The sequence below is a fragment of the Anser anser genome (genome assembly GCF_964211835.1).
Source record: "Anser anser genome assembly, chromosome: 1".
Classification (NCBI taxonomy): domain Eukaryota; kingdom Metazoa; phylum Chordata; class Aves; order Anseriformes; family Anatidae; genus Anser; species Anser anser.
In genome coordinates, this window is record NC_139720.1 from 57,911,828 (window position 1) to 57,937,632 (window position 25,805).

General features: G+C 44.3%; 1 protein-coding gene across 4 annotated transcripts in view; it reads right to left on the reverse strand.

The window, feature by feature from the left end:
- Positions 1 to 25,805, reverse strand: part of ABTB3 (ankyrin repeat and BTB domain containing 3) — a 177,828-nt gene that overhangs the window by 20,013 nt on the left and 132,010 nt on the right. For all 4 annotated transcript variants that reach the window (XM_083824452.1, XM_083824450.1, XM_083824451.1 and 1 more), the window contains 9 exons: positions 23,500 to 23,589; positions 20,150 to 20,251; positions 18,935 to 19,028; positions 18,689 to 18,824; positions 16,765 to 16,985; positions 14,917 to 15,095; positions 3,207 to 3,312; positions 2,312 to 2,414; positions 713 to 794 (listed from right to left, as the gene is read on the reverse strand). In XM_083824452.1, coding sequence (XP_083680578.1) covers positions 713 to 794; positions 2,312 to 2,414; positions 3,207 to 3,312; positions 14,917 to 15,095; positions 16,765 to 16,985; positions 18,689 to 18,824; positions 18,935 to 19,028; positions 20,150 to 20,251; positions 23,500 to 23,589 — 1,113 coding nt within the window. The remainder of the gene's footprint in view (positions 1 to 712; positions 795 to 2,311; positions 2,415 to 3,206; positions 3,313 to 14,916; positions 15,096 to 16,764; positions 16,986 to 18,688; positions 18,825 to 18,934; positions 19,029 to 20,149; positions 20,252 to 23,499; positions 23,590 to 25,805) is intronic.

Genomic DNA, 25,805 nt, shown 5'->3' on the forward strand with positions numbered 1-25,805 from the left:
ATTAATTCTTTCTGAATTTTCAATGTATTTTTCAATACGTACAGTATATCATCGATTCAGGATAATATAGCATTTCTAATGCTTATTCCCTTATTCCTCTCCTGCCAATGGCACCCACACCTCCACCCAGCAGTTTGTGGGCAAGCAGAGATGATGAGAAATAGTGGTGGCGCCTTTGCACTGTAATACGAGCTAACACCCCTCTGCAGTGAGCTTCCAGCACGCTCTAAGTTACTGTAGGCAGCTGGGAAACATCTGCATCTGTAACAGTTGATACATGGAACCGCCTGAGCTCTGACTCAAGTAAAGGGAAGCGTATACAAGTATATGCTACAGATGCAGAAAGCAAACTGTATTTTCATGGCAAAAAAAATGATCAAACAATATTGCTAAAGAAAGGAGTTAACTGTGTCTGGAAGCCTGTCCATTAAATACAGAGAAAGCCAACAACAGAAAAAGGAATCGAGTACTTTTAACTGACATGCCCTGCTTTATCTGCATACCCTGTATAAGTGAAATGCCTGTTACTGTATCTGGTTGGGCACGACATTTGCAATCAATAGCACTATGCAGCTTAGTGTATGCAAGAAGACAGAGTCTGTGCTCATGAAACCACAGCTGTAAGTTTATCAAATACACTTGTATTAGTTTGGACAGGGCATGTACAATGTTTCTATGTTCCATTCAAATTAAATGTGAGAAGTGACTTTACCTGAAAGATGGGGTACTTCACATAGTTGATCTCAATACATGTACTATCAGTTGAGGGCTTGCTAGACAGCAATGCTTTAAACCTAAACAGAAAGGAGCAAGACTGAAATACCAGCCCAACTATCTCTGTGAAAAAGTATGGTGAAGTGGCAGGACAGCATCAGCTCTCGCAAAAACAGTGCACTGAAATGCATGGATTTGTCACTGAAAAGCATCAAGATTTAGACACTTACATAAAATAAAGTTCAGACTATAAGGAAGAAGCCTTTCTTTTGGGAGATTTCAATTTGAAATTTTGGAAAAATATATCTGATATCACAATGGAAAAAAACGCATACAGGAGATTCAGATACTGTAATGATGTATATTACAAAATCAAAATTTTTTTGGGCAACGTGATCATTTAGGAAGAGTTGCAACATTTAAAAACTGAACACCTTATTTGAAGATCAATTTTAGCCTATTTCCATTATGCTGCTTTAAATGTTTTGGAACAAAATATTAAGACAACTTCAGTACAAATTTTAAGGCTTCTATGCAGGCTCAATACAATTGTATAAGAAGAGACAAGAGAGAAAACTGGATAGGTTGCTTTCTCTGATTATCAAAACCTGAAATTCAGACAGTTTTCAGGATAAAAGCACATTTTAAATTGATAATTGCAGATGTATGTAAGACAGATACATGTGTAGCAATCTATTTCTCAAAACTAGATATTCCCGTTTGATTAGAAGGTGAAAATGGGAAGTACACTGTCACAAACACAAGCCCTTGTAGTTCCTCTTTTCGATAATTCATCTGACCTTCTAGATGTAGTGCAAAGCTTGGCTTATCTATCAAGACCAGCATTTGCTGGATGGTAACCTTTTCCATACCACAACTGCATCTTAATTAAAATATGGATAACAATTGATTTGATCTTAATAGTGTCAAACTCTATTGCAAGCACAATTTAATAAGCTTAAAGCCAAAGTTTGAAATGTGCTTGTACGCCTTTAATTATAGAGCTGTGTCAGAATAAGGTTTTTGAGCAGTGTAAGAAAGGAATACACCTGAAGGCTGAGTTGAGCTGGCTGACCCACATCTGGCCTTCTGAGCAAAGGAAACAAACCGTTCGTACTGCCTTCCGATACAGCATGACATGTTTTGTAGATATTTAATTTTACTAAAAAAAATGTAAAATCTTGTCAATTAATTGTATGATAGTAACTTGTTTTTCCTGCAGACTGCATACACTGATGCAAGGCAAGTTTTAGCTGCTCGCAGGGTAAATGACTGCTAAGAATCAAACTATTAAGACTCCTCTATGCTGGATGCAGAAATGGGTGCAGCAACGAGCTCCATACAAAAGTGCCTTGGTGGAATGAAGTCAGATGCATGGCCAGAAGCATGCAGCATCTACAGGGTGGGAATCTAGTGATAGGAGCACTTGTTAACATCCTGCAGATCAACCAGAAACAGGCTGTTGAGATTTTCTGATTAGTAAAAACTTGAAGGTTCAGGCATTAGCCCTCAAAGAATCTTAGCAACAGCAATAAAAACAAAAATACAAAATCTATTTCTGCTTTTGGTTAAAAATAGAAATATCTTTATATTTTACCTCGGTGATGCAGTAAATAGCAACACTCTATGTGCATAAAATGGTCTTCCTTCCACCAGAAATGTAACATCTGACATCTCTTTGTTGTTAAGAAAATGGGGATCTGGAATAAAAAAATAAAAAAACAAAACACACACACCATTAAATTTTGTTTGGAAGAGTTCATGAAGGTACATAATATTTTCCTGTTTTGACAAAGGAAGACAATAGTGTAAAAGGATGTTGTTTTTAATGAGTGAAGCCCATAAAGCTATTTTGGACAGTCTGAGACAGAAGATCTACAGACAGCCACCTGGAGTTCAGACTAAGGAAATTCAAAGCTTTAAAATTCGTGTCGACCTTTGCTGAGATGACATCCAGCCAGCCCCGCTGCAGGGAGCTGGCACAGCTTCCCAGCTCCATTACCCAAAGCAAACTGTGTCTAAATGCCCTCAGGCCATACCCTCACCCTCTCCCTGGGCAGGACAGCCTTTGTGCCAAGGGGAAGAGAGTCCTGGAACTTGGCTCATGTCTTCTCTAGGTCACATCAAACCAACTCGGGCTCTGTCAGCAGGGCTGGGAGGGCCGTGCTGCCGCGGTGTCACCTCCAGCCAGCCACAGTGGTTTGAGATGCGGACAGACGTTTGGCTTTGGGCCCTGGGCTGGGATCCCAGCCTCGTTAGCAACACAGACAGATCTTTGCAGATTTACAGTCCCACTTCCAGCGCATCTGATGATCCTATTGATTTCAGTGGGAGTTTTAGGACAGGCTAAGTTTGGGGCCTTTCATTTTTCTAGTCCTGCCTTCTAAGTCCACATTTTCTTTTGACTTGTGCCTCCTCGAGCACCCAGCCTGCAATGTGGACTTCCCATAGCTCTCCTTAAACAACCAAGAGCATCTCCAAGTCATACTTACCTAAGCGAGAGGTCTGCTTGCGCTTGATTTCAACAAGCTTTGGAATAGGGTAGGGTCCGTAGCAATGAGTGAAAATGACGGACAGCTGCTGACTTATCACTTCGTTCTAAGCAAAAGAAAACAAATACCAGCAGTGTAAACTCAGCATTCAAAGGGAGGTGCTGTATTGTTCTCAAGAGCTGCATTTTTTGAAGCTGAAAAATGTAATTGCTGAAGCTTTATTAAAAATTGGAACTTAAAATTATTGGTAATTGTTGTAAACTACAATTCTCATTTAGTTGTTTGTTACATCTCCTGTAGGAAGCAGGTAAAATGAAATGTCCTCTCCTTGGACTACAAGCGTTCTTTTCCCAACAAACTCCGTAGCCCACGTTCCCTCCAAGTAAACAAAACTCCTTTACAATAGCCTCTTAATTTCATTTGCAAACTTACTTCACTGTAGAATAACTTTTTGCTGCTCTTTGGAAAATGGTCATTGCTCACATTTTAGAAAACCAGAGCTACCAAACAGACGCACAGCTGGTGTACATTTCTAAGCACAACACCCTCACAAACGGACCCTCCTTCACAGAATGATAGAAGCATCACAGCCTGCCATAGGAGCTCCTCATTTAATCCCAAACATTTCATTAATGTGATCTTATATCCCTGGCACTGGCCTTGGCACCACTTCTCTGAGGAGGCCGCCAGAACCTCACAGGGCCAGGTCTGGTGCCTGGCCCTACTTGTCTCTACGCAGGGCAAGGCACCTGTGGGACACTTTCCTAAGCAACTTAAGTATTTATTTGTCAGCCTATGCTGGAATGATAGTGAAACGGATTTAGTGCTTAACTATCTAAGTCACATCTGAAAGCAGGATTTAAAAGCTTTTGCTAACTTTATCCCACTCTTTGCTGGCAACTGAGCAGGTCTAGCCAAGTTCAGTGGGGCAAGATGGCTAATTCCTGACAATGGAGTATTTTGTCCTTTAGCCGCAATGTTGGTTGGCAATTCCCTTCCACACTGGGAAACTGTGATGAGACACTTAGATATGAGAAGGTTCAAGATGAAGAGAGCAAGCAGGTAAGGGAGAAAAATAATACTAATATAAAAACTGAGGAGTTTAGATGTTATACTAAAATTATCTCCAGGTTTTTAAAATGAAAGAAAATGAAGCTTTGCTTTCTCCGAGCACATTTCAATTCAGTTCTAAAAGTAGAAATTCCTTAAACCCCACGAGGGATGAGGAGGAACGGCAGAGATACTGTAATGACTCTTGCACCGTATCTAATTAAACAGGGTGGGAAAAGGAAACAAGCTGTGCCCTCATAGGCACGCGCTGATGTCAAAGGAAATTACATACACTCACCCGCAGGCAGAAGTTGGCTCCCACTACTACGTCAGACATAATATTAAAAGAAATACTGAGATAAGGGAGATACTAAGAAATACCGATACCAAGAGAAACCATTTTGCACGGCACAGGGAGCAGCTTTCAGAGAGGGGCTCACCACTGCGCCTCCGGGACGAGGAGGATGCTCTGCCCCGGGAGCATCTCTCTGCTCGGTGTCCTGAAGTCAGAGCTCTGCAAAGCCCTTCATAAAGGGAGTGAATCACAGGGCAAAGAGAAAAGGAAGATTTAAAGCCAGATTTACAGAAGGAAGTGACTCAGCCGTTGGGAGAGCCGGGGGGAGAGCTCTAGACAGACAGGGCAGAAAGAGCAATCGCTTCTCTGCTCGGAAGGGCTGTGCCGAAGAGCCGCACCGACTGAGTCAGCCAGGGAGGAGCGCATCCGGGGGGATGCCGATTACCAGCAGGGCAGCTCCGAGCTGGAGGCGGCAGATGCTAAAAAGTCAATAAATGCAACGCAGTATGGGGCTAATGCTGTGTTTTGGAGCATGGGGAAGCTTCTGGAGAGGAAAGGTATAAGAGCAACGCTCACCTTAACCTGCAGTGAATAACAGAGTGACTGCGCTACTGAGGAGAGCTACTGGCAGCTCCCGTCAAATCTGCCAGGGTGCCACTGTGGTTTTAGTGGGTCCGTGTACTCATCGGTCCCAACCACAGCTGAGCCTGGGCAATAATAGCTTATTAAAACAGACATCTATTTCAATAATGACATCTCCTCCTCCTAGGGGCGTCTGTGGGAATGCACTGATCAAAAATCTGGTAGCAAGCTCCCAGCACCTTGGTAGGAGCCAGAGGTCTCGCTCGCTGCAGACCAGGACGTCCAGGTGCACCAAGATCGGGAGAGAACAGGCCAGCCCCAGCCATGCAGGGGCGAGAAGAGGATCCACACTTGTAACTCGAACTGGCACGATGGGCAGGGTGTACACTGACAAGCCCAGGGGAGTCTGCTGGCACAGATGAGGCGCTGCCAGCTCGTGGGGTAACAAACAGGGCACAAATCCTGCCCACAGTGTGCAGACACCAGCCCATTATAAAGCCACCTCGCCACTGACTGCCCACAACTTTGTTAAAAACTGGTGTAGATTAAGATCTAATGAGCTCAAAACATGACACATTCACGTGAGTGGGGCTTTAAGAACCCTAAGGTGCAGGAGAAAGATGGGACAAAGTGACAAAAAATGGAAGACCTTAGGATTGACAAGTCATAGAAAGCAGGGCCATCAAGCAAGCAGCCATACTGTGCACTGCGGATCTCCAGAGCTCTCACCCAGGACACTGCTCTTGTTTGGCAGAGAAGAGGTTGGAGACCTTTGGTTTCTGTCGATAACATTAAGAAACGCTTGCAGCTAGAAAGCTGAAGCATGTGCTCATTTCGAGTCATCGCTAACAAACCACAGCAAGTTTTCTCCCAAAAAAGACACGGAGAGGGGAGTGGTGAGCTATTACAGCAGAACAAGTCCGCTCCCCACACAAACACGCGCGCAGCCAAACCTCCCGGGGCCCTGGCTCTGCTCCCTGCAGCCCGCTGGCTTCACCAATAAACCGGGCAGAAAGAATCGGCAAAGAGGAGAGATAAAAGGGATGCTTTGTCAAAGGTACAGTCTGTGACTGGATTGCTGGGGAAAAAATCTGCTTTTTCAGAAGCCAAATGTTGCTCTTGGAGCAGGCTGAGCTGGGCTGCCTGTGAAGTAATGGGGAACAACTACGAAGGACCATGACCTGGTGCCTCAGAATTGCTCCAGCAGAGAAGAGGATGTATCCAGCCTGATCAACCTTCCCTTTTCCACAGCACCCACGCTGAGAAGCTCCGAAGCTGCCCTGGTTGCCACATCCACCCCATTTAAGTGCTGAGCATAATTCTTCCCTGTTTATCCATCCCCCTACCAGCTGATTGTGAAAGAACAGCTGTAGGAGCTCTCTGCAGCAGTTGTGGGCGGTGATATTAACACCAGAGGAGCAAATCCAAGTTTGTTTTCTTGCCACAGTTTGATGTTGAAAAACATTTTGCCTGGATGTGTGATGCCAAGATCTGGAGCAAGGCCAGCTTCCTCTCAGACACTCAGGAGCTCATGAGCGACTTCTATTGCGGGAGGGGAAAGAAAGCTTGGCATAGGATATAATGAAAATATTTACCTAGCCATGGGGTAGTTTATAAATAGGCAAGAGGGAACAGGGAACAGCGGTGAATCTTCTTAGGGAGATGGTGCTTCCAGCAGCGTTGGTCAATGAGCAAGCAACTTTGCTTTGTAGATACAAGCAGTCTCCTGACTTAAAAGCATTCCTCAGAAAAGATCCAAAGGAATTCCCCACACTTGAACTGTGGGGGGAATTCATAAATCCTCTTGAAGCAAAGCTGAAGGTTTTCAAGTTGCCAGAGATGAATAGTTGATTGATCTTAGAGAAGGTGAAGAACTGGGTGGAGGGTGCAAGGGCACCTTTTCCTGAATGCATTTCTGATGAAGGTCTGCAGCACGTCTCAGGACAGGCTCCTCCAGACTTAGGTCCAAATGCTGGAGAAGTTTGCTTCAGTTCGGCTTACCAGGTTCAGCCTGGCCTCACCATTCTGGGATGTGGTCCTACAAGGTCCTGAACACAGCTGGGAAACATCAAAACAGTTTTCTCCAGTACTTGGGGAAGTTGTGTTTCATCTTGGTGGCTCATGGTCCAGACTCTCAAGGGTAAAACCCAGGTTGGCTTTAGCAGTTAGGCTAAGGTCTTGCCCTTTGACTTCCCAGTTTTCTGAGATCACAATTTGCATCACTTGACTCCTCTTCAAAGGTTCCCACACTGATTCTCCCTTGACTGCTCAAACCTCAGTGGCTAAGACTCTTGACCGATCTACAGACATCTTGCTACCTCCACCTGGTTGCCCTCTACAAGTTAGGCTGCTTTTCTTTACCAATTTACGTGTATGTGTGCCAAGCCCTCAAATTCCTCTACCGCAAAGCCACAAAAACAAACACTCCCAGTGTTAAGCAGAAAAATGACACACTTATTCTGGGCTCGGTGTCTGGCAGTTAATGCACATCTCCCCAGCAAGCAGAGAAACCATGCATGCAGGGGGGCTGGCAAAGGTTTCTTTTCTCTCCCTGGTCCTGAGGATGCCACGAAGACCCATCTCTACAAAATACAGAACAGCAGAAGTGCTGCTTCCAGTCACCCGTTGTGCGCATGGTCCCCAGCTGCTGTTCTAGCACTGTTGAAGTATCAAGATGCCCCAGACGCACTGAGGAGCCACCCATGAACTTCCTTCCATGACAGGCCGGGGTTGCCTTGAATTATTCCTCTATTTATGCTCCCCTCTTCCCATGAAGAGCCAATAAAGGGTAAAACAATAGAGGGCTTTTCTCAGACCTCCCAGGCTTGAGCACTCAAACTTTGCTATGAGACTTTGTTCGCCATGTCTCTGAATCTTTGTCACCCTTCCCTAGGTGTTTCCACTACTGTCCTCCAGCGTAATTCACTTTTGCCAGCTGCATCCAAACTGATTAAATGCCACTTTAGAGGGTCACTCCTAGGTGATTAAGCAGCATACACATAATTAATATTAGTCAACAGTTGCAAAGGTAGGGAAGCCCCAGAGGTTGGAGATACAGTTAGAGGCAGTGAGCTGCATAACAAAATGGGTTTTGTTAGAGCCAGGCTCAAGTCCTTCCACTGCAGATACAAATGGAAAGGAATTAATCACAGGTAAGGCACAAATGGACCCTTCAGTTAGCTCTGGGAAAGCTGCCAAGCCTCCCTTTCAAAAGACTCTTTATATCACAGCTGTGCATTGTATGTAAAAAGCTCCGATCCCCAGGCACAGTCTAATCCCTGGGTGAAAGCCCAGAAAAGGGCAGGTGTCACATCCATGGCATTCATTTATTGTAAATGAAGAAATGGCTCCTGTCTCTGGCAGGGAAACATTTTAGAAGGCAAACAGAGGGTAGGAAAGAAATCAAACCTGTGTTAGTACGAAGCCGAATCTGTGTTATGAAAACACAACACAGGGTTAACAGTCTGTTATTAACATGCCACTCGGTACCTGGCGTTCACATCTCACACGGAGAATGCACGACGTACATGTGTGGATGACTTGTGTCCTGGTTACTCTGAACTGTTTAGACACAGAAGTACTACAAATGACAATGGGCAACATTACAGATCACTGCAATTATGTGAGCACAGTGAAACCTGCCTTAAGAAATCACTCAAAGTCCCAGCCAGAAGATCAATCACTGAATACAAGCTGGGCATTAGCTGGCACACAGAAGGTTATCAGACACTCCATGGAGCCTGTAAGCAGGCACTTTAGCTTCATGGAGGGAGGTCTTCAGGGTTATTTCTAGTGCTGGTTTTGATGTGCCTGTCTCCTCTCTGGAAAGTCCATTTTTTTTTTTGCATTCAAAACATTTCATTTGTTGGCCAAAATATTCCGTTTCCAGGCATTAATTTTTTCAAGAAAAGTAAAATATTATGTGGAGAACAAATATTCTAATGAAACCTGTCATTATAATAAAACCTCAATTTTCCATTGAAAAGCTGTTCCACCAGAATGTGAAAGTTCATCCAGCATAGAGGGGTCTTTCCTGATCTGTTTCCAGGTAAGAGAAACACGCACAACCAAGAGAAGGTTTTTCTCTAGAAGCTGAGCAAGACCCAGTGCCTGCCCATACACTGTGCAGGGTTCACCTCTCCCCTCTAACCTAAGCCCTTCCTGCAGAAGAGGACAGTCTGGCGCCACACGGCAAACCCATCTTCATTAAGCCCATCAGAACGAATATTCATTTAGGCCCACTGTGACTCAAGGGACAAGAAGGGGAATTTTTTAGCTCCATCTTCCAGAGACGCGTCATGTGCAGGCTACAGGGAAAGATGATGTTTGCTGACCACTGTGTCTGGACTTTGTAGAACAGAAGCACAAACTGAGTCTGTTGACATTACTCTGAGGAACCTCTTCCGGTGTTTGTTTTAGAGGAATTAAAACCAGAAAGACCATAGCAGCAAAGAAACAGGACACCCATCTCAAGCTTCAGCTTCTGAACATTTTGCAGCAACAGAGCAGGCAGGTGTTTCAGGCTTTCCCACTGCCTTTTGTTTGTTGGAGCCGTCAACATTTTTTTTAACAGTTAATGCACTCGTGACAGAGGCTACATGCTGCTATTTCTGAAAGGATGTATTAAAAAATATTTACTTTCTTAGAGATTTTGGATTCCAAGTGGCTAAGTCACTGGTTAAAGAGTACTTTGGCTTTTAAATTATATAGGCCAGGTTTCTCGAGATACCTACATGCCTGAACCCGTTTGGAATTTTAAAAACTGTTTATTGTTTTAAATCCTTATTTGTTCTATATAACTGTCAACACGGGGCTGTTATTCCAACAGTTCAACCTTCCAAAAAAGTCTGTGCACTCCTGCAGGTTTCCTCAGCTGCCTATAGATGCATTTGTAGTGTGTGAGAAACTTGGCATGAATTTTAAATTCTGAGGAAACATCTTTGCAAATAGTTTCATGTGTCTTTCAACAAGCCTTAACGCACAGTCTAATCAATGCCTTGCTAATGGGCTAATTTTTAAAATAAACTACCTTGTCACTGACAGAAACCTATGGGAAGGATGAATACTACTGAAAAAGGGCGATGAAGGACCTCCCAGGACTTTTCAAGTTGCTTTTGCCTTGGATAATACACTAGCAGGAGTACTCGCAGTCCTAAGCCAAGGTTTCCTGGCATGAAACACCTCTGGTGTCAAGCAGAGCTTCAGACAGCACTTTAGCATGTGCACTTAACACATGTGGACTAACACATTCAGCAATGTGTTCCCACACAGGATCCAGAGTCCTGGCAAATAGCAGTTCCATGCCCATGCTGTAGGGGGAAGGCAGAAAGTTGTACGAGAGATTATTTGGAATTAAAAGATTCTTATTTTTCCTCCAAAAATTAGGCCAAGGACAATTTGATCTAAATGGCTGCACACAGAAAAAGCAGTGGACGAAACTGGCTCACAACCCAGTACTGACAGCAGCAGCACTGGCTGGTCTGCATGGATGGAGCTGGGTGATTTTAATGATAATTCAAGCTCATGCTGAGCTCCACAATGGAAACCTAACACCAGCCTCTTCCAAAGACCAGATGTGTTTAACTTCCAAGGCTGTGGTTTTGAGTCCCTCTCTCTTCAGGTTGTGGAAACGTCCACCAAAACAGCTCCAGGATTTTGGTGGACAGGGGGATGAAGAAGCATCCCCCACATTCAGCGTGTTAGCCTCAGGAGATCCTCTTTGCAAAAACAGAAGAGCACACATGCACACAGATGTTTTCTTCCCCGTGACTGCTGCCCACCAGCATGAGGGAACGGCCGTTAGCCCTGCCTGCTGTCACGTGTGGATAACCTGCTCCATCTCAGGGCTGGGGGCAGGCCTGAGCTCCCCGTGCCTGTCCTCCCTGGTGGCCGCAGCTGACCTGCCGGCCCTGCCTCAGGCACTACAAGCCTGTAAATCGGGGTGCTTCCTCCACACGGCTCTTTTTAAATTCTCTTTTTTTGGGGGGGGGCCAAACTCAGCACTGCAGGCAGCCCGCTAGCACAGCCACTCCTCAGGCAACTGCAGTGCTCGGACGCAGATTGGGAGTTTCCTCAGGCCATGAAGAGTGCACCACGGATACTGACAGGCAGCGGTTCGGTTGCATCTTCCTATCTTCTTCTGGAACAAGATCTCCAGTGTCATCTTGGCTTTGAGGGACTCAACCCTGCACTACACAGCAGCTGGAGTTTAGCTCAGGGCTCCTCGCTCTCGGAAGTGTCTCTGCAGCTTTCGTCACACACAGCCCTGTCCAAACCACTCTGAGCAGGCTGTTTATGAGTTTGTCTGCCTCAGAGATTCAGTTGGTCTCGAACTGGCAGAGCCTTTCCTCCTCATCTGGTGGCTCACATCCCTTGGCGAACCACCACAACTTCATTGACAGTGTTAGGTTTGAATTTTGCCTGCTCTTAGGAAAGTACCCTGAACCAAGCTTTCCACGTCCTTCCTACCACCACTGCCTTTTGTGGTCTTTGGTTTGGAGCTGGGCTGACTGCAGGACAGCAACAGGGGCAGAGCCATCTGCCTGTTCTTGTAGCTTTGCCTCGGCTGCACGGAAATACTGTCATTCCTCCACACTCAGTCTGAGCAGTGCAGCTGATAAAGACATTTAAAGGCATGAAAGGAAATGAAAGCGCTCAGTCCCACTGGCAGCCACCAGGAGCTGGGTACTGAACCCTCATTTGTGCCTTTAGAAGTCTTCCCCCAGGGCTTCAGTGCAGCAGCCGACAACCAAAGTGCAATTTATTAACTGTTCTTCCCCTCTTATTTCACAGCTTGAGGAGAGGCAATAAAACCAGGGACTTCAGCTTAGCCAGTTTTGCCTGCTTTGCCAATTTTTGCTGCCAGTCTGTGTTCCACCATCAGGGCTTCTGAAAATTTTGTTTTCTTTTTCTTTCTGGCATTTCCTGGCATATAAATGGGAGCTGAGTGCCACCCTGCCAAGCTCCAGGACACTGGCATCAGTGCTGGTGGCAGAGCTTTCAAGCAAACTCTCACAACTGAACCTGAAGGACAGGGTACAGGCATTTTAAAAAACATCTATAAGACAAAAGGGATTCCTTATATCTGGTCCTGTTCTTATAGATGATGCTTAGTTTTTCTTTTGTCTTTTCAGTTTTTTAATATTTGCCCTTTTTGCATATCCTGGAAATCAGCACAAACCTTATGTCCCAGTGCAGAGTGGAAGCTGCGGGCAGGCCTGCTTCCTATTCAGAGACCTGCCCTATGTTTCTGTGTGAATTTTGAAGTCTGTCAGGCCAAATTACTCAAATTACAAACTGATGTCTGGCTTAGCCAGGCTGTCACAGCTTCTGAAGCTGAGACTGTCACTCTGTCAGGCACTGAAAATCTACCTGTTTAATTACCTCAGTTTCCCTATTTGTAAAAGGACAATAAGATCTTCTTCTGTATCTCAACTCATTAATATTTGTAAATTGTTCAGAGACTGCAGGATAGTTGGAACTACATCTAGGAATGCAAAGTGTCAGGTACAAGTTGCTATGCAATTAAAATATACTGAGCATCATGATATGTAGCAAATGGGACATCTTGTTTCATATCAGCCAAGAAATGCTAAATGGCTCTGTGCTTTCTAGTTGCATATTTTGTACTTTTTGCCCTGAAAAACTCATTAAGGAAATGTATTGGGACAGACTGTGATGTTTAGCAAGAGTTATTATGTCTGTTGAAGTTCACGGCCCACGGGGAAAAGGATGTCCATGTGGACAAAATTCCTCTCCCCACAGCTCTACAAAATGCAGAGCTTTACAATTCACTGTAGAGAGGGACATGAACCACAGTTACAGTCCTCCTGCGCCTCTTAAAGGAGATTTCCATTCTGTGGGTGTATAGAAAGAAGAGTCTCTGCACTCAGCCCTCCCAGAGAAGGGGAACAGAAGAGCCTTAGAATCTCAGTTTTCCTTGGCTGCCTTCTACGGAGTGACCAGGGAGAACTTTTACTGGCTCTTTCTTCTGCAAATGAATTTATTTTGATTCCTTTCAAAGAGCTGCACAGAATCCGTCCTCATTTCTTTCTTTGAGAGCTTTCTGAGAGGCTTTTTGGACAAGACTGTGGCAATAATTCATGCCATTTGCAGACAATTTGTAAACCCTTACAGTGTCTCAGAATGATTCATTATTTTTCTAAGAATATGAAGCAGTTTATGTGTGCGCGTTTGTGAATATGCATGCTCATGAAAAGTGAAGACAGGCCGTTCCCCTAGGCCCAGAGGAGGGAACAAAGATCAGCACAGATTTTTTTCTTTATACTATTTTTTTTTTGGATATATCAGTTGCTTCACCCCTCTACATTTTAGCTTTTAAGTGAACCCAAAGCAGAAGGCAGCAGTCTTATGTCTCCTACATGACACCCTGGAAGACCCAGTCTAATATCTCTCAAAGGTATGATCCTATGTAAGAAAATTATTCTAACGATGATCAGCTACAAATACATTATCTTTGGCTTCAGCCACCCAGGAGAACCACAGTTACAGCTATTCCTCATCCTAGATTAAAACGCCTAAACTTAATCTCTGTTAAATTTTCAATACGATTAGTTTTATATCAGCTTTCAAAACAAACAGCACCTTGCTGGTAGTTACTGCATGAACATACATTAACCCAAGCCAGTTCAGAGCAAGGACTCCACAAATCCTAGGATTTGGAATGATTTCCTAAAAGGTATCTCTAGATATTTTCCATAAATACCTATCCAATACAAACCGATCCCAAAGGGAAAGTTCATGGGAGGAAAAATTTGAACAACTGCTGGAACAAACATTCAGCATTTGCACAAGACTGCTCTCCAAGCCCTCTTTTGCATCAGGATACAAGAAATAAATCCTTGTAGGCTTTCACTAGCTATACTATGTCTGGAACCCTTTAGTATTGAGTGCATACATCAGACCTCCCTCCTTTCCGCATTATTAAGGTTATTGCTTCAGGTGCTAAAAAATACTCACTCCTTGCTGTTATAGATAGAGTTGGGTGAGAAACGTTACTTACTTCCCAGTTAAACAAATAGAAGACTGTACCAACATGCACAGCATGTGATGAATGCTTATGTGATGAATGCAAAAAAACCTAACCTTCACTAGATAAGACATTTTCCTCTCCTTGCTGGCCCCATGATCCTCCCTTTGCTATTATACTTGCATACCTAATGGTATCTCCCTCAAAAGGCTTTGTTAGTCTGATATGTCTGGCTAAGAAAATGTCAGCTGAAAGAATAAATCTGGGAAGGCTGCAAGTACAAACACACAGAGGATTCTAAAAAATTATTCTGTGTGCGCTTGTAGAAACCAGTCTCCCCACAAGTTTAAAAGTCCAAATCCCACATGAAGGAATGAGAAAGTCATGTGAGAAGTTAAATAAATCCAAAGCAAACACGACTATTAGCTTTGTTGCGTGGTCCTGTAAAACAAGCTGGGTAAAGTCAGTCTCTGGGTTGTTTTGGTTATCAGCATCTCTTGCTGTACTGCAGTTATCCTGGTGACTTTAATTTCACCGCTATGCATTAGCTTCTGTTGTCTCTCCAGCTCATTGTTAACACCAGTATTAAGCTGTTCTAGCAGGAGATGTGATTAGCTGGTGTTTTTAACCCATGCTTCCACATTGAAGAAATCTGAGATACACAATACAAAAAGTAATAATCCTATATGGTTTAAACAAGCTTTGGAGCAACTGTGCAAAAACAATATTGCAAGATTTGTGTCTAACAGCATCAGCATGAGGCTGATTTCTTTAAAATGCATAATTTATCCTACCTTGCTGGCTTTCAGTATCTCAAACATCAGAGGCAACCCCTGTGTGATGAGCTCCTCTGTGTACTCTTCTTCTTGAATGGACTTGAATTCCTTTAGCAAGCACTGGATGAGGGGTCGCCTGTGCTGCTGGAAGGATGTTCGCAAGGACTCCAGCCATGTGTGCAGCGTCCAGGGAACACCTAGGGATGGAGGACAGAGCTCATTCTCAGCTCCAGAGAAGGATTTGCCTTTCTGATATTTCTACCTTTACTTGTATTAATGTTAAGACTTTAAGCAAAAACTGCCAAATAATCCAAGAAATCAAATTCCACCACCTAATTTATCCACAGCTGAGAAAGTGCATGGTTATCAAGACATCCCAGACCTAATACGCAGAGGCTCTCCTCCTAGTGCTTAGAGAAGACTGTGGTCTCTTTGCTCATCTATCCTTCAGCTTCTCTGCTGAGACTGCCAATTTGTGGTAATTGCTGTGGTGCTCTGTGATGCAAAACCCTTTTGGAAACTAGATTTACACTAGCTCATTTGTTTGAATGCAGCCCTGGAGAGCCATTAAATGGTAAAAAACAGATTTTGGTCACTACCCACCTGTATTCAAAGTGGTGGTCTTCAGATTACAACTTTCTTTAAGCACTACCCCATGTCCTTTACTGATCATTACTATTTCCCATAAACAGCACTGGGTGAGTTAAGCAGATCAGCCTTTTCAAGTAGCCATTTGTCATGGCAGAACCACTCTCCAGGAACTTAAAGGGAAATGTTCCCATGCACTGAATGAGAAAACACACAAAGCTAATATACTACTCCAGGCGTTAGGCTGGATGTGACCCAGTTTCTCTTCTTGTGGAACAGAGTGGGAGGAAACACAAGCCCAGGGTTTGGCAACAAAAGGTTTTTCCTCCCACTTCAGCAAATGCCCAGCACCTTGAGAGCAGCCCTGGTACTCTCATCTCGCTCAGCACCAAGTGCTTTGTCTGCTCAGCCCTCCTGGTGAGCCACTGCTAAGATCCCACGCCCTCACCCATGCAAGAGGGTGGAGTGCTGCACCACGTGGAGGCACGTCAGGCACCCTGGCCTCTCTCTGAAGGCAAATTAATGGGGATTGGGCATACATCAATGGACACACAGCCCAGACTGATTCCTTCCGTGCTCCCGACCACCCTTGCTGTGGGCAGAAGCGGACTCCCAACAAGCTGGTATGATGCTCAAGCCCCATGCTGGCACAGTTAGACACTGAGAAGCCAGTTCACTGCTCCTCCCCTCAGAGGCTCGCAAACCTCGGAAAAGAAAGAATTTTTAACTGTGGACTGCATTATGGCAGAGTGCAGAAGAGGAGCTGTTGGAAGCAGTCTGCAGCAGACAAACACTGCCCCAGAGACCTAGTTAATACTGTGCCAGGCAGCAGTGAAGATGGCTGCTGGTGGAAACAGCTCTGTCCTGCAGAAAAGTGACTCTGAGCAGGGTATGCTGTGGAGCTCAAAAAAGGCCGGGAACCTGCAGGATCCCCCATCATGTTCCAGATGGGGGTCAGAGAATGAGGGGCTGCTGTTAGCATGGGTCTAACACACGATTTGACATGAAGGGTGGATGCCTGTTTTGTACAGTTGGCATAGGAACCGGGACACTTAACTGGCTTGAGAGACGCTCCAAGAGCCTTGGCACTAAACCTGGGTTAACTCAACTCACTTCCCCATCCTTACCCACAGACTCACTGGGAACCCCCCTGCTATTATCACTTCCACAGCAGTTCAGGGAGGTGCAACTGTGGTCGGTTTAAGCAACAGCACACAAAAGACACGTCTTACGGTGGTATCTGTGAGGAGGGAGAGAAGAGAAGGTGCCGGCACTGACCTATACTCCGTATGTCAATGGTCACGTCCACGTATCCGTGCTCGGCACTGTGGTACATGGCCTCCTTCAGGGCTTTCAGCTTGGCCTTGCTGTTGCGGCTGGCGCAAAGTGGAGCTGCTGCAGAGTCAGGCAAGTCTGTCCCCTCAGCCAGGATCTCCTCCAGTGACAGGATATCGCTCTTTTCCTTCTCTGGCTGAGCAAGCAGCTTACGGAAGACATTCCTGTCAATCACAGCATGATACAGAGAGGGAGAGAGGAAAAAAAAAGAGCACGAAAGCAGAGTTAGCGGTGATGCTTTTTTTGTGCCCAGGATACTTGCTGCAGCATGACAGGTTAGGACACCTATCCAGCAGGCAGGTCAGAAACTACTCCAATTAACAGACTAGCTTACAACAGTCCCAAGACAAGCACCACTCCTGCTAACCCACCGGCAATGCCTGGACCACAACTGCAAGACGCTGCTGTAATGACAGCAACAGTACAGATGTCATACAAGTGGCAGCATCTTGTGGGAACACAAAACCATGAGCTAAACGTGACTCTCACGTGACTCATGACTTCTGGCACTTGCCCCACCATCGGGAAAGGCTGAGTTGCCTTTGGACAAGCTCGCAGGACTTTCACCAAGGAGGCCACTTGAGAAGGGAGCTGTCTGGAGCTACCAAAAGCACCACCACTCAATTAACACTCAAAGCAGTCTGGGAAAGCCAGAGCAACTAGACATTCAACGAGGCCAGTCAGGGCAGGTTCAAGCACTTGTGGGACTACTCTGGCTGGGCCATCAAACAGCAAAGCCCAAATTCAGCCACAGACTTAGTACCTTCAGGTTCATACCCGCGTAACCTCATCAATATCAAAGGAATCGCTCTCAGTTTCCATGGCTGTGAGAAAAGAAACCAGGCTGGCCCCCAGCCCACCTCCCTCGTATTCCTCCCTGCACTTGCTCAGAATCTGGCACGGAGTGGCAGTGGGGCATGGGGTGTCCCCAACAAATGAGTGGTTTGGGAAGAGAGGGAAAGAGGAGGGAGTCTGTGTGCGTGCTGTATAGGTAGGAACATAAAATCCAGTTCTCAGAAGTAAGTTGTGGGTCTGTGACATGCACAGGCTGCAGCCAAGCCTCGGAGTCCTCCTCAGGAGCTCAGCTCCCACTCAGACTGGCTGGCACCAAGGCCTGAGCAGTGAATGTGAGACTCCAGCAAAAAAAAATCTGTACTCTCTGTCCTCCCAGAGATCCCTCGCAGGCTCCAGATGGGCAGCATTGCTTGAACCCGCCCTGACATGCCATGAGCATGTTGTTAGACTGGCAGCTCTTCTCTAAGCAAACAGACGGTAGGTACTGTCTCTAACCTGTATCTATGTTCCTCTGGATGGCTACAATCAGAAAAGTAGGAATGTGAAGATCAAAATACTAATCCATCGTACTGCAGTTAACTCCTGAATATTGCAAGATCATGCATGCCGGGTGCTCGTTTTATCACTGTCTTTAAAAGACTTCCAGCATACGTACAACATTAAGGCACACAGGACTTTACAGTAAACACAGATGCAGAAACTCTGTTCAACAACAGTGAAGGCTGCAGCAGTACAGACACAATCCGCCCCAAACCTCAGAAATACGTCAACAAGAAATTCAGAAGGAATGTCTTTGGCATTCCTTCCTGCCATCACACCAGCTCCCGTTTAACAGACATCACATTGCAACACACCATGTAGAGTCCCCTTCCACTTTTTTAACATCAGATATTAAAAAGCAGTTTGTACCACCAACTGGTTAAATTCACATGCCAGCAAAAAGCCTTACATCTCTGCCCAGTTGGCGACATGTTTAATTGCTCATGCAGAATTTTCACCCATCTGCTCAAACCAGACTCCCAGGCAAGAAATAACCACTTGAAGTATGCCACTAGACTTGTTCCCACTCTACCTGTGTCCATGTGCAGCAGCCTGACTGAAAGAGTTCATGTCACCTTGTGGAGTCATGGAAATGCCATTCCTGTACATTGTTCCTATCATGGGATCAGCTCCTCGCTCCAACAGCAAACTGACCAGTTCAAAATTTCCTGCAAGTTAAGAGACACACATTTACTTCTTTTAAAATCCACTATTTGCTCGTCTTAATTCACAGATCTCGAGTGAAGAATTTATTACAGAGGGAGGAGAAAGTTCTTACCAGCAGCTGCTGCCAACTGTAAAGGAGTTTCAGAGTAATTTTCTTCTCCATGCTCCAAGGAACCTTCTACCTTTGCTCCAGCATCCAACAAGAGCTAGAAAGAAAATTCACCATTTAGAGCAACTGGGGGGGTATCAGTGTTCAGAGCTCATGAACAGTGACAAATGAGAGTCTAATGCTTCTTGTTATCTGCAAACCAGATACGATGGAGACAAGTGACATGCACATTCTGCTCACTCTCTCACAGAGGCAAATTGACCCCTTTTTTAGCTCGTTTTACACTGTCAAGACACCAGGAGCACTAGTGTCCAACTTCAGAGCCAAAAAAGTGTAACCCAGCATTTTTGAATGGGAAATGGGGATAAGGTCGGTGTTAGGAAGTAATGCACTGAAGATGGATATACTGAAAATTAGCTCAACAAGCATCCTTCCTTCGTGGTCTAATAGAAGCCCAGCACCATCTTAAAGTGGAGCAGATTTCATTTGCCTCCATCTTTTATATAAAGACATGGCCAAAGAAAGGCAATTCTTAAGGACAAATCGCAGCAATGAATCCAAAAGCTGTGGTCTCCATCGGGAACACTTCCACATGAATAATAACAACGCTGAAAACAAAAGTGGCCAAAGACAGCAGGACGGAGCCCTGCCCTCCAGCCCCTCTTGTCCATTTCTCTCTTTAGGCTTTCATAGTTTTGGCGCTTCATTATGTGTGCCATAGACACAGATGTTTTGAAGAATAAACCTTCTCGACTTTTGCGATGCCAAAGCACAGAACCAGCATATCCCACGCGACGCCTTGCTCGGGTAAGGAGACTGAGTGCTTCTCTCCCTTTGGGACAGAGCGACGGCTCTTGCTGTCTGCCTCTCCCCCACCAAGGCAGCCGTTTTGTGTTTGTTAGAGTATTACAGTGTAAGAAAGTGTAATGAATGAATAAACAAACACATAAAACAAGTGGTCAGGAAGGAGCACAAGGAGTTGACAGACTTTCTTTGGTGCAAGTTTGCTTTAAAATTGTCCAATTTAAACCTCATATTGGTTAAGGTTTGAACACCGTATTCATTATATAATAGATTTATTATATATCAGTACACTCTAAAAGAAGCAGAAGTAACCAATATGAGTATGACAGGAGGATACTGGTTTGAGATGAATGTAATTATAACTAAAGAGGAGAAACAAAAGAATGAGATGCAGGTAGGGAAATACAATAATACCTGAACTACAGGAATATGTCCATGCAACACAGCAAATGTCAGAGCTGTCCAATGGCGGGTCTCAGGGTGGACGGATGGGTATTTATGAGCAGTACTGACAACCTACAAACAAATTAAAGTTATTTTTTTAAAAGAGCTATACGTAAGAAAATTCAACCTGCCTGAAATCCAGGCACGTGAGGGAGTAGGTGAAATAGAAAACCTGGGAAAGGTGCTTTATAAAATGATTGGTTTCTTTTTTCCAGCAAAAATTTTCTTAATACTAAAACTGTTCGTGCCGATTTGACAGCTTGAATAGAGTTCATACCAAATGAAGTCTTTTTACCAACTACTGTAGCTCCATCTAAACCACTGGCCACCAGATACTTTTGCACAAGGTCAAAACATCCACAGCTGTTTACAGCAGCACACACTAGGGAAGCAGGGCGGATCAGGACGCTTACAGCTAAAGGCTGCTCCCACTGTCTTCTCCAGACCGTGTATTGACAGCCCCAGCTCTTGGAATTGCTTCTGGCCCAAAGGAATTCTTTCCACATAAATCAGTAGGACTTTTGTTGTTGACATCAAGAAAGACACATCCCAGTCCCTGCCCTAGAGTTTCCAGCAGTACTTCCAGGCTCCTCCTCTTCCACCAGAGGAAAAAAGGCGACTGAGAACAGATGGGGCAGAGTGGCGTTTCACAGATACTTTAAGAAAACTCCTTTTTACTTTTTTCTCCTGTCTGAGTTGAGTTAGAACAAAGCAGGGTGGCTACAGTTGAAAGAGATGCAAACTATATCCTTAGGAAAACAAAAATGGTATTTTTCACATTGCTCCTTCCATTTTCTGTTTTAGTGCCTGTTTCCTCTAATGGAGACATTGGGGAAGATGAATAACCGCTCTCTACTTCAGGTTCCCTGTCTTAAAGTAAGGGATATTAATATTGATGAGGTTCACAGAGATGGAACAATCTAATGAACATTTGCAATCTGCGCTTGCACACTCAGATGGAGTGTGACACTAAAATTCAAAATCTTATTATTGGTCTTTGAAGGAGGACTAAAATCAGCGTAAAAGATGCACCATCTCTCTGCCTCATCAGCCAGCTATGCTTTCACTATCCTGTCTGAAGGAGTTTTACCCATGTAGGGGAGTGTGGTCAGTTATTAAATGCTTGGTTGCATTAGCAGATTGCATTTCCAAGTGCCACATGCAGCGTTTTGCTAGAAGCATACGACCAAGCCCTCAGTCCCAAGAGCAAGGGATGAGGATAAAATCTGAAGAGCCTGTGCAGATCCCACAGCTTGTGTGAGGAGCAGATCTGCACCAGTGTCTGGTTGCAACGCTCAGATTTGCCAAAGAGAGAGAGTCAAAGTGCCTTTCTCTCTTTTGCAGCCCTGTAAGGACCAGTGCACCGTGAGCCCTGGTGTCACAGAAGTGTGCAGTGGTCTGGGTTTGCTTAGAAGGAAAAGGATCAAGCAGCTTGAGCCTTCGGGTTTAGGCTGGGAAGCAAGAGCAGCAGAGGTTGAGAATGGCTATCACGGTTCAGTGAGACACATGTCCAGCTCGTTCTCCTCCAGCATGGATTCCCACTGCTGTTTGGGGCAGCCCACAGCAAGCAGCAAACAAAATGAAGTCATTTTAACTCCTTTGCTCCTTTTTTTTTTTTTTTTTTGGTCAGAGTTCTTTTCAGTTGACACGGTGTTTGCAAAAGACCTGTGGCTCACAGGGCTTTTAAAGCCTCAGTTGAGATTTGCTGAGCAGCCACAGGTCCCACTGACTCCAGAGTGAATTGCAGCTTCTCAGAACATCTGGAAATGAGTCCATTTTCACTAAAGATGGGCAATCAGAAAGGGAGGCACCCAGCATTTGAGGCTACTTTTAGAAACACACATATATATAACTGATTTGCAAAAAGAAATAGGGAAAATGATGCAGGCACCTGACAGAGTATTTATTTTCGTTCATGGCTGATTTGCCTTTTTTTGCCATAATTGCCCAATTTGCACAGTTCGTTGTGGTGTGCACAAATCATCTTCTAATTGCACACCATAATTATTCACAGTTCTTGTCCCAAAGTGTTTTCATTTGATTTTAGAGCAAACACTCTACAGAAATGAATCAGGGAGGCTCAAATTCCTCACTGGAGCTGTACTTTCAGATGTCAGCAGTTTCAGGACGACAAAACTCTTTAAATTTGCATTTGGTTAAAGTCTGGAAGATTACTGGCACAACTGGGAGGACTGGGCTTTCTGCTCCTGATGAAAGCCAAGTAATGCCCTCCTACTTACGAGCCACAGACTCAGAGCAGCAGGAGAGATCAGTCCCACGTCCATCCAATCTTTGATCTGTCTATCGAGAGTGCTAACAAGGGCTCAAGTATTCAATTATTGCCAGCTCTGAGGGTGGTTTACTTGAATTTTGTGAGGGAAGAGGTGACAGTGACTTCCATAAGGAACTGAACTGAAATCACCAGATGATTTCACGTAAGCCACCAATCAGCAATCGTGGCTGATGACTGATAGTAATGACTATCAGTCTTGTGCAGGTGACATCTATTTCTACTTTTAAATTAAATTTTTTAAAAGTGCAAAATGCCTGGCTGAAAGCAGTAACTACAATTTATCAGCTCGCTCAAATCCAAACAGAACAGATGGAACACAGATAAGTGAAGCAGACAGCTTAATTTACTCATGACCTCCACAAATTGAAACTGGAATCATTAACAAATAATTCTTTCATGGATTTTCAAACGGCTCTTTAAAATGTACATACCTGCATTGCACGGAGCTGGACCACAATCTGTTTGGTGGACAGATTGTGTAAGTTTATGATGTGCATTCATCAAAGAGACGTTTATGTTCTGGAAGCTTTAAGCTCCTCATCCAACAGTTTTCAGCCCAAAGCATTTTATAAAACAGAACAGTGGAACTTACATTGCACTTCTGTGCTGGGGATGCTTAGACAGAACATCCCAAGGCATAGAAATGCTCAAGGTTTGGCAGGCTATCAGATGGGTATTTCTTTTACCCTCTTGATTTTAACTCAGCTGAGATTCAGGGAATCCTTTCAATACCATCAGAGCTGTACTCCATGGCTAGTGCTAATGCCTGTATTCATTTGCAGTGTGCAAACACAACTAAATCAGTATTACCTGTGGGGTAAACCCGATGACTTGCCCCTTTCTGTGCATTGAATCCCAATGTTAACCTAATGCAGTCTGATTTCACTATTCATTTCAAGTGGTGCTGTCCCAGACAAGACAATTTTATGTTTAATTCTTGGGGTTTTCCTTCTGCTACTGTTTCAGGAGGTAGTTTAAGATGTAAACAAATAACAGAACAAAGATACAACCAACAAAAAGTCCTCACCTCAGCATTCAGATCTGCTCCAGCATCTAGCAGCATCTGCACCATAGCCTCATCACCCCTGACACAAGCATACATCAGTGGAGTCATGCCCTAGTCATTTTTTGGAGTTAAAAAACAAAGGAATTGACAAATTTAACACAAAACTCTTTTCATTTAAAAAAAAAATATATATATATCATCAAGACTAACAGTATGTATTTAATGACATCCATTATCTCTGTTACAGACACGTCTCTCAGACTAACAAAAGCAAACCATTTTGTAAAATCTCCATTTTCACTGTCACTTCGCTTTTTTTTGTTTTGTTTATACATTATCCTTGTCATTCTTAGCCTAGCCACTGAAATCAGGTTTGTGAGCTTCAACTTCATGTTCATGTACTAAACTTAGCGTCTTTGTCCTTGGGGCCCCAGCAGAGAAATGTTTTTATCAAAACAACCATATTTCCACTGATAGTTTAAAAAGACAGTAAGTCTATTCAGTTTTCTATGATCACTGTTTCTTAAAATCTAACTTTTTAAATAACCACCAGAGCCATTGAAAACATACAAAGCTCCTCTTACGACAGGGCAGATTTGGGCAGTTTTTTTCCATGTAGGTACCGTAAGTGGCTAGAGATGCTAAAGCTTTGCATAGCACTCCCTGGTAAAAAAAAAAAAAAAAAAAAAAAAAAAAAAAAAAAAAAAAGGACAATTTTAAATGAAATGCTAGACAGCATTGTTGCAAGGGAAACAATCCTGTCTGGAGGAAAACTAGATTAACTGACCCTTCACTACTGAACCACCAAACACAATTTGTATTAATCTGACATACCTGCTGCCATTTCCCTTAAGATAAGTATTATTGTAGCTGTGGTAATGAGTCTAGATGAAACCACGAAGAAATCATTAAATCTACCATAAATTATAACAGAAAAAGCCACTTATTAAGTACAGTAGGGGGTGTTGATCAACAGTCACCGGTTGTTTTGCAGTAAATTTACCGCAGCGTGCAGCTACCTCTGATGCATGTTTGTAGCCTATCTCGAAGATGCCTGGTAAATTTGCTGTCAGATGGCAGCAGGTTCACTGTTTAACCTGAGTCCAGCCATGAAGTGAAATTACTTTCAGAGTCACAGGGGATGCCCAGAGTGGCCAGACACAGAGCCATGCCACTTCTCTTCCTAGCCAGAGCCCAGCATCGCTATTCTTGCTGACCTACCCATTTTTCCTGCTTGCACAGAGGGCTGAAAAGCAGTAGGTGCTTATGTGTGGAAGGGTTACCCTTGTAGAGAAAATATAAATTAAGGTTTGTCCCTACAAGGTAGTGAAAGCCCCCTTGAAAGTCATTGAGAACTTCAAAGGATCAAATCCACTTTTGGAGATACAGAGGAAGGGAACAAGAATTTGGGGCCTCCTGCCATTATTAACAAACAACTTCACCCCAGGCAAGGACAGGTTCGGGTGACTTGAAGATACTTGCAAAGAGAATTTGAAATGACTTCAGCTACAGTCAGGGACAGAACATTTCCTTTGGCAGTCAATAAACAGCACCAGAGTAAACAAGACCACCAGAATTATCAAGAAGTTGTGCTTGGGCCTTGAAACACAGTGACTGGACCGTAGCTTAAAATGAAGTACATGTTACTTAAAGTACTACTTCAAATTCTGTAAATGGTATCATTCAGAAGTTAAATCAAGTGGTTAGCACATGACTTTGAAATCCCCATGCATGACCCAGCACTTGTGCAGCCAGAGCCAAGAGCCCTGCAGCAACTCCAGCATCTGCGAAGGGGCTGCCTGTGTACCCTACATGGTTTCTGGCCCTGCTGAGGCTGACAATGGACTTATTGTTGACTAAAAGTGGCCCTGAACGTCATGTGGCCATATCAGGATTTTAAAGAGTTAATGAGGTTTCCAAACTCCCCTCCTCTTGCACTGCTGCCCCTGCTTCTTATGCCTCTGCCAGTCCCCAGGCTTGCTCTGCAGCTCAGCCTTGTGCTGCAGCATCGCTCAGCCCCCATCTCTTTGCAGGTGGGAGGAATGGGTTTTTAATGAGCCCATCATTACTGCTCCACACACACAGGAACACAGTAACAACATGAAAAATCAACACCCAGGGCATTTGGTTTTTGGTAAAATAAAAAATGACTCTTTTTCTTTCAGCCTTGTATCACTTAGGGTTCTACCCTGCAAGATGTGGGATGTCTGGTCCAGGGAAGCATTTAAGCACTGGCTTAACTTTCACTCAAACGGGATGTAAGCATGTGTTCAGAGTTAAGCATATGATTAAGTACTTTGATGAATCAAGCCAGAGTGTTCCCAGGT